At 33.9% G+C, this 9,040-nt stretch overlaps 2 protein-coding genes across 3 annotated transcripts in view; both read right to left on the bottom strand.

The window, feature by feature from the left end:
- On the bottom strand, positions 661 to 2,809 carry LOC107643986. 2 transcript variants are annotated; one of them, XM_021124388.1, is made up of 5 exons: positions 2,046 to 2,809; positions 1,872 to 1,966; positions 1,628 to 1,776; positions 1,444 to 1,525; positions 661 to 766 (listed from the first exon to the last, which is right to left on the bottom strand). In XM_021124388.1, exons 1-5 carry the CDS (start codon positions 2,080 to 2,082, stop codon positions 752 to 754), a joined length of 378 nt encoding a protein of 125 aa, XP_020980047.1. In that variant the 5' UTR covers positions 2,083 to 2,809; the 3' UTR covers positions 661 to 751. The 2 variants fall into 2 exon arrangements, with proteins under 2 accessions (XP_020980047.1, XP_016203235.1); XM_016347749.2 differs by lacking the exon at positions 661 to 766 and adding an exon at positions 838 to 1,303 and having other exon boundaries at positions 2,046 to 2,805.
- The window catches only part of LOC107641007, a 9,193-nt gene continuing 3,402 nt past the window's right edge, over positions 3,250 to 9,040 (bottom strand). Inside the window, exons 4-8 of the mRNA XM_016344514.2 lie at positions 7,588 to 8,032; positions 4,284 to 4,378; positions 4,040 to 4,188; positions 3,856 to 3,937; positions 3,250 to 3,715 (exon numbers count right to left, since the gene is read on the bottom strand). Coding sequence (XP_016200000.1) covers positions 3,602 to 3,715; positions 3,856 to 3,937; positions 4,040 to 4,188; positions 4,284 to 4,378; positions 7,588 to 8,032 — 885 coding nt within the window. The 3' untranslated portion in view covers positions 3,250 to 3,601. The remainder of the gene's footprint in view (positions 3,716 to 3,855; positions 3,938 to 4,039; positions 4,189 to 4,283; positions 4,379 to 7,587; positions 8,033 to 9,040) is intronic.

Raw genomic sequence — 9,040 nt, 5'->3', positions numbered from 1 at the left:
TTTTTTTAATAAACACAAAACTACGTCGTTTCCAATGTTGTTCTTTTTTTTTTCTTTTACTTCTCAAAACGACATCGTTTTAAGATTCCGACGAACAGAAAATTCCTTAAGGACTACTATGAGTCCCGGAATGCAATTTCAGGAACGAATTTGAGGAATTATTAACTTTAGGAATTACTTTGAGGCTCAAATACAACTTTAAAAACTACTTTGAGACTTAACTCTACAAATTACTCAATTCATACTTCCATGACTCTTACTACTATTCTATTTATAATAAATTCTACTCCTATTGAGAAATTTCTAATTGGGCTATAAGCCCATTTTTACTCCTTACATCTACCCTTTGGCATTGCCATCATGGCAATTAGGCAAGGTATTATACACATGTTCAACGTAATTTACTCAATTCTGACTCTTACTACTATTCTATTTATAATAAATTCTACTCCTATTGAGAAATTTCTAATTGGGCTATAAGCCCATTTTTACTCCTTACATCTACCCTTTGGCATTGCCATCATGGCAATTAGGCAAGGTATGCAAGGTATTATTGTCAATAAAGAAACAGGACATAATAAGACATCGTAAAACCTTAAATTTGTGGCAGTAAGACACTAATGTGACATGTAAATTATAGTAAATAGTAAATTTTAAACACCTGCAGCAATTGAATTCTACTTCAGTCTTATGAAACCTTATTTCATTGTCATCGAGTACAGACTCCGATATTCTTCGATATGTAACTTCCTTAGTTTTCATGTCTCTGGAGAAAGATCAGAACCATATGTATCAGAGTATGATGCTCTACTTTTGGCTTGAAAACAACAATAAAACTCTTTAAAGTCTGGAATTGATTTTCTCTATAGTTAAATTTGTAACAATAAACCATTTAATTGGGTTAAACATCCGGTAATACAATACTGAGATAGATATGGTTGTCCGAAAAATACTAAAATCCTAAAGGTACCTTGAAAACTGTGAAGCAATCTAATTTAAATTTCCACTAAGGCCTATTTTTCCAAGCACTTAGCATAAGTTATCAATATGTTAATCTTTCATAAATTATTAGTCTGCTAAAGAGAAAAGGAAGAAAATGCTAAGTTGCTTGAGTCGGTTCTAGATGCATCAACGATAGTGTTACAATATTATAGTATATGCTTATATGGTACATGTAATGTAAGTATAGTTATGGGGCTTTACGGAGAAACAAAGCCAAAACATAGCAGAGAGCCGAATCAACGGTTGATAAGGCGACAATAAGTAGCGCAACAAGAACAAGCGTCAGAGTTGCAGTCTTCAGCTGCAAAGGATTAATATAAAAATGCATGTGATGATTAAACACACATTGTAACTTGAACTATATACAGTATATGAGTAACGGGGAATCATCTCTATGATGTGTAAATATAAAAACATAAATAATAAACAAATGAGACATACCGTAGAACTAAAGCTTGGCCACTCTATGTACTTTAGTTGGCTAGGTTGCTCAACCAAAAATACAAACAAAGATTTTAGCCCCCTGGAAAACAATACACATTCTTATCAAACATGATTGCATTTTCCTATGAAGTTGATGACAAAGTCAGTAATTCAATTATAAAGACAAAAGTTTCACAAATACCATAAGGTTTCCTTGATCAATGTTAGCAGAAAGGGTTCCTGAGCCAAACCATCATCAGAACGTAGATGATGACCGTTACTCGCCGCATACATCACAAATTTGGTATGAATGGGGTCTGCATATCTTGGTTTAATCTTCAAATTACAAATCTGCCAACAAAAATTATGAATAACGGGAAGGTACGAAACAAAATCTTGGTTTTATTAAATTACTGCTAGGAGTGCATGAAGGAGAGAATAATTACATTTGCTGGTGGAAGAGAAACATCTCTGCCATAATCAACTCTCCCCAAAAACTTTGATCTAAGATAACGAGTTTCTCTAATTTGATGAAAGAAACCTACAATATATCAAGAAAGATTGAAGTTAAACAGAGAGAAAAATAACCATAATATGTAGAAACCATGACTAGAAATAACCTGAGTAGTTCACTGGTAACACAGAAAGACTTGCCATTTGTGATTCAAAGTTTTCTACTCAATCATAACCAAATTTGAAACTTGAATACCTGCATGACTTAACTTTGTTATTAAACGTTGGCATATACTCAACTCCTTCAAAATCCACGTCGTGTTTCTTGTGTATTAGCATGTTAAAAGTTGAGACACTTGACTGAAGAAAAGTAGGCATAATGCATTGGACAAAATAAAAGAAGAATAAGGATTTGATCTGTTAGATTAATTTATAGCCCATGAGATTGATTCTCATAAGTCAAAGTGCTTTACACCATAGGCAACATAAATATCATGCATTGCCAAAGATTAAACATACACATAAGATTCCAACAAAATATGCATTAGGTACTTGCAACTTATGCTTCTGTAGATCCTTACAATGAACTTACTCTATTATATACTTTAAGAAATTAACAATTATTATTATTAGGCCAGGTCATGTTAGCTATTGAGAGAAGACCAAAAGAACATCTGGTTAGGAGAGAAGATCAGATGGGAAATAGCCCGATGATTAAGGCCAAAGGGAGGCCTAAGAAGACCTTGAATGAGTTGATCAAAGAGATATAAGCATAAATGGGCAAAGTTCAGACATGATTTATGACAAGGTGCAATTTCGTTGTCTGATCCATGTAACTAACTCTACCTCGTGGGCCAAGTCTTATTATTATTGTTGTATATAGGGTGGAAAACAAACTATTCTACACTTTTGCCCTTCCTTATGATTTATTTTATCTGTAATAATAAACAAGCCGCAACAAATCCTTAATAATCATGTAAAATTCATAATGAAAACTACAATGGATCCAATCCATTTAGCAAGCAATTCCCATGAATTGTTTGGTCCTTCCCCTATTGAATGAAACTACACCAATATCACTTGTCAATAACACAAACAGAAACAGGACATAATAAGACATCGTAAAACCTTAAATTTGTGGCAGTAAGACACTAATGTGACATGTAAATTATAGTAAACTGGTTCTTTTAAACACCTGCAGCAATTGAATTCTACTTCAGTCTTATGAAACCTTATTTCATTGTCATCGAGTACAGACTCCGATATTCTTCGATATGTAACTTCCTTAGTTTTCATGTCTCTGGAGAAAGATCAGAACCATATGTATCAGAGTATGATGCTCTACTTTTGGCTTGAAAACAACAATAAAACTCTTTAAAGTCTGGAATTGATTTTCTCTATAGTTAAATTTGTAACAATAAACCATTTAATTGGGTTAAACATCCGGTAATACAATACTGAGATAGATATGGTTGTCCGAAAAATACTAAAATCCTAAAGGTACCTTGAAAACTGTGAAGCAATCTAATTTAAATTTCCACTAAGGCCTATTTTTCCAAGCACTTAGCATAAGTTATCAATATGTTAATCTTTCATAAATTATTAGTCTGCTAAAGAGAAAAGGAAGAAAATGCTAAGTTGCTTGAGTCGGTTCTAGATGCATCAACGATAGTGTTACAATATTATAGTATATGCTTATATGGTACATGTAATGTAAGTATAGTTATGGGGCTTTACGGAGAAACAAAGCCAAAACATAGCAGAGAGCCGAATCAACGGTTGATAAGGCGACAATAAGTAGCGCAACAAGAACAAGCGTCAGAGTTGCAGTCTTCAGCTGCAAAGGATTAATATAAAAATGCATGTGATGATTAAACACACATTGTAACTTGAACTATATACAGTATATGAGTAACGGGGAATCATCTCTATGATGTGTAAATATAAAAACATAAATAATAAACAAATGAGACATACCGTAGAACTAAAGCTTGGCCACTCTATGTACTTTAGTTGGCTAGGTTGCTCAACCAAAAATACAAACAAAGATTTTAGCCCCCTGGAAAACAATACACATTCTTATCAAACATGATTGCATTTTCCTATGAAGTTGATGACAAAGTCAGTAATTCAATTATAAAGACAAAAGTTTCACAAATACCATAAGGTTTCCTTGATCAATGTTAGCAGAAAGGGTTCCTGAGCCAAACCATCATCAGAACGTAGATGATGACCGTTACTCGCCGCATACATCACAAATTTGGTATGAATGGGGTCTGCATATCTTGGTTTAATCTTCAAATTACAAATCTGCCAACAAAAATTATGAATAACGGGAAGGTACGAAACAAAATCTTGGTTTTATTAAATTACTGCTAGGAGTGCATGAAGGAGAGAATAATTACATTTGCTGGTGGAAGAGAAACATCTCTGCCATAATCAACTCTCCCCAAAAACTTTGATCTAAGATAACGAGTTTCTCTAATTTGATGAAAGAAACCTACAATATATCAAGAAAGATTGAAGTTAAACAGAGAGAAAAATAACCATAATATGTAGAAACCATGACTAGAAATAACCTGAGTAGTTCACTGGTAACACAGAAAGACTTGCCATTTGTGATTCAAAGTTTTCTACTCAATCATAACCAAATTTGAAACTTGAATACCTGCATGACTTAACTTTGTTATTAAACGTTGGCATATACTCAACTCCTTCAAAATCCACGTCGTGTTTCTTGTGTATTAGCATGTTAAAAGTTGAGACACTTGACTGAAGAAAAGTAGGCATAATGCATTGGACAAAATAAAAGAAGAATAAGGATTTGATCTGTTAGATTAATTTATAGCCCATGAGATTGATTCTCATAAGTCAAAGTGCTTTACACCATAGGCAACATAAATATCATGCATTGCCAAAGATTAAACATACACATAAGATTCCAACAAAATATGCATTAGGTACTTGCAACTTATGCTTCTGTAGATCCTTACAATGAACTTACTCTATTATATACTTTAAGAAATTAACAATTATTATTATTAGGCCAGGTCATGTTAGCTATTGAGAGAAGACCAAAAGAACATCTGGTTAGGAGAGAAGATCAGATGGGAAATAGCCCGATGATTAAGGCCAAAGGGAGGCCTAAGAAGACCTTGAATGAGTTGATCAAAGAGATATAAGCATAAATGGGCAAAGTTCAGACATGATTTATGACAAGGTGCAATTTCGTTGTCTGATCCATGTAACTAACTCTACCTCGTGGGCCAAGTCTTATTATTATTGTTGTATATAGGGTGGAAAACAAACTATTCTACACTTTTGCCCTTCCTTATGATTTATTTTATCTGTAATAATAAACAAGCAAAATAAGCAAAGACTAGATTACGACAGTCCCTCGGAGTCTTGATCATGATAACATAGACCCGCTCTATTTGGATCTCCCAATTAGTTCACAATACTGCAGTACAACACAGACATTGTTAACAAAAGACCAAGAATTTAATACATGTTCAAGGGAAAACTCAAACACAACTGTTAATGTTGCAGTAACATGTCCATTAGTCCACAGTTTTAACATTTCTCAGATTCTCAGATAACTAATCACCTATTAGCTAAATAAAAGTTCAAATTGATCAAAACCTCAACAACTATATAAAATTTGGTGATTATATTCCCTACATAAGCCTATTCAACTATTCCAGTAATGTAAAATCTTGACATAGATAAACAAATGGCACATGAAGCATGGACAGAACAGTTGGAATATAGAAGTGTTGAGAATTAAATAGAAAAAAAAATAATTTCATTAGGGTTTAGGACACATAAAGAACAAGATAAAGGAATTTTTCATTTTTCTTTTTTACTTTGAAGAAGTTTGAAAATATTATCAGGTTAATTAACATGAAAAATAAAATCCACAATCTAATAACCAATTAATCATAAGAAATACTTGATAAAAGTGTAATTTCACTTGCACCATGCCATGCAATTTCTAAGGTGCAGACCAAGCAACCCAGGTAACAGGTCATCTTTTATCACAAATAATTGCTTACTTGCCTATACATCGCTCGGATTGTTTTCTTTAACGACTATATTTCTCTTTCCTGCATAAATCCCTTCAAGCCTCCAATTCTAAACTTTGCCGTGTTGGACACAGCACTAAAACAATTACCAAATGGTTCTTAATCATTATCTGATTGACAGGAAATCACTTGAACCCATAGTTTTTTATTGCGGATGGTGGCTCATGAAGGTGAGCCAAAAATCCACCATAAAATTATGGTGGATGGTGTTAGATTAGCTAAAAAATACATGTATTGCACCCAAAAAAATGTAGAAAACTCGCAAATATAATAAATAATAAAATCTATTCAATTTAACCAATTTTCTACTCATAAGGCATCCAATTAATTCAGCAAATGCAGTAGCAAATTCAACAAATAAACATAACATCAAGTCATAACACACCAAACATAAGACATAGAACTTAAAAACTACAAACTCAAAAGGAAGACCAAAGCCACAATGAAACTGAACCTATGTCTTGAAGTATACATAATGAACAGAACCTATGTAAATTGGAAAACAAATTGGAAAAAGAGAGGTTTATAATTTATAACACTGAACCTATTATGTAAATAAAAGGGGAAGCAGGGGAAAGAAAAAAAAGGCTAGAAACACTGGAACAGATACTATGTTGCGAACCAGAGAGAGGGAACCTGTGGCTTGCAGCTGCAAGGAGTGCTGGCGAACAGCGGCGGCAAGCAGCTAGTCGGCGAGGAGCAGCGAGTCAGCGACAGCTTGCAGCGGCTTTGGCAGAAGGCAGAGAGAACAGCAGAGAGGGAAGATAGAGGAGGAGGAATTGGAGCCGGATGGTGCTGCCTGGCGCGCCACCGATGGTTCTTCCAGCAGCAATGCAGCTCAGAGCAGAGAGCGAGAGATAGAAGAGAGTTTTGGCAAGGTTGCGAGAACCAAACCGGTCATTGAACTGGTCAAGTGACAGGTTCAATGGTTCAATGGTCCAAGAGTCGAACCGTGGTTAAACCGATTTAATTAAATATACAATAAAATTATTAAAATTTAATATATAATTTCAGATATTCAAATTCAATAATTTCTAAACTAATTTTAAAGTTTCACAATTTCACATAATAACTTGTTCATAATTTATCATTAAAAGTTTACAAAATAAAAAATTTATAATTAATTTCTAAGTTCAAATCAAGTAATCAGCAATAATACTCATCACATCAGCAACAAAAATTCAGAATAAAAAAAAGTTGAATAACTTCTAATAATCAACTAATCAATAACTTTTAATACGAGCATCATTTCTATTTCACATAAAGGACTGAATAGTAGAGATCCCCAAACCAAGAAGCACATAGTCCTAACACAAAACAAAAGTTCAAATTCAATTAGAAATTCCTAAACCTGCTGAATATAAAAGAGCCAAAGCATATAATCATATTAATCAGCATCATGGTTCTGACTTCTGAATCCAAACTAAACTGAAAAAACATAAGCAACAAAAACTAAATTGAATCCAATTCCAAAGTCAGAATCTAAATTAAATTGAATTCAGAATCATATCAGCATTCAACAAATTAAATAAACAATAAAATTCCAAACTCAGAACACAAACTCAGCTCAGAATCTTAAAAATTAAATGGAAAAAAATATGAAATTGAAGAAGCATTGGCTTACCGGAGAGATGGCGAGAGATGAACGGCGATGACAGAGTGAGTTCGGAGAGTGTGAGACAGAGTGAGCTCGCGGTGACAGTGAACCGAAGGGGCGACAGCCAAAAACGGCGAGGAGCAGAGAAGCAGAAACGACGAACAGTGAGAAGGGGAGAAGCAGCGACGACCCACGGTGACGAGGGGAGAAGCAGCGACGACCCACAGCGAGGAGGGGAGAAGCAGTGACGACCCACGGCGAGAAGAGGAGGAACGATGAGAAGAGAGCCGAGCAGATAGCACCCACGGTCTGTCTCCGCCTGCGGCGACAGCACCCTCTGCCGGAGGAGAAGAGTTCGGCGATGAAATTGAAGAGGGATGGCGGCTGATGGCTGGGTTCCAAGAAGGTTTAGGCTTGGATACTTGGGTTGAGTTAGGGAGAGAAAGGTAAGGGGGCATGAGGTTGTTTCAGACTTTCACCAAGTATTTAGATTAAATTTTAATTTAATCTTTAATATTTTTAATATTTTACTTTTATCTTAAAAAATTTTAACAGTTTTAATATTATTCTATTATTAAATTTGACATTAATAATTAATTAACAATGTGAAAGAACTAAGATGGTTTTAATAAAAAATCAGTCTGGATAAATTTAAAATCTTTATGTGAATGGTGTTTATGCTAGACATTAGGATGTTTCTTTTCTTTGTAAATTGGATAGTTCTAATCTGTATTTTGATTTATTATATTTTAGGCATTTGGAGAGGGAAGAAGGGTGAAGAGATGGAAGTTAATTGAATCAGTTTCCGTGATTTACGTTGCAATGATACTGAACGTATCTCCTCCTAATTTAAATATGGTAAAATATTTAATAACTAATATTTTAAAATATAAATAAATAAAACTAATTACTATATTTATAATTAATTAAGTTATTCTATTTTTGACTGATTTGGAGTTGGTTCATATACTTTTCCTTATAACATAAACCCCATTCTTGTTTCCATCGTACCTTATATTAACAGTTTTGATTTGGTTTCCACTTAATCCTAATGAAATTATTTGGAGCATAGTTATTGTCTCTTACGTACCTGATAGACTCCATATATATTCCCAGGGGCGCTTCCCCAATTAAACCAGGGAATAATCCGATGATTATGTCTATCATGTACATCTCTACCTTAATTAATTAATTAATTATTTGTATCGTTAAACAGTTTAATTTGTTCTTTACTTCTATTATCGACCACATGCATATATATAAACGCAAGCATATTAACAAATCTATATACTATAACATTCATCGTCCTCTCAATTTAACAGAGACCGAAAACCCTGAATTAACTTAAGGTTATCCAACACGGTTGTTACTGCCTCCATAGAGTGTGAAATCGAAACCGAAAATTGCATTTCAAGGCCTTAATTTTCATTCCAAAACTAAAGGAGCATCCGATCAAAGGTATGAATTATATGGATCACTA

This window comes from Arachis ipaensis, chromosome B05 (genome assembly GCF_000816755.2).
Source record: "Arachis ipaensis cultivar K30076 chromosome B05, Araip1.1, whole genome shotgun sequence".
Taxonomy (NCBI): domain Eukaryota; kingdom Viridiplantae; phylum Streptophyta; class Magnoliopsida; order Fabales; family Fabaceae; genus Arachis; species Arachis ipaensis.
The sequence above is the reverse complement of the archived record's forward strand: the minus strand, read 5'-3'. Positions and strand labels throughout refer to the sequence as shown.

Coding starts and splice junctions, on each gene's coding strand:
- LOC107643986 (XM_016347749.2), bottom strand. CDS start 2,082: ATGGCAAGTCTTTCTGTGTTACCAGTGAACTACTCAG. Junction 1,967..2,045: donor GTTACCAGTGAACTACTCAG/GTTATTTCTAGT, acceptor GATATATTGTAG/GTTTCTTTCATCAAATTAGA. Junction 1,526..1,627: donor TTGATCAAGGAAACCTTATG/GTATTTGTGAAA, acceptor ATTGTTTTCCAG/GGGGCTAAAATCTTTGTTTG.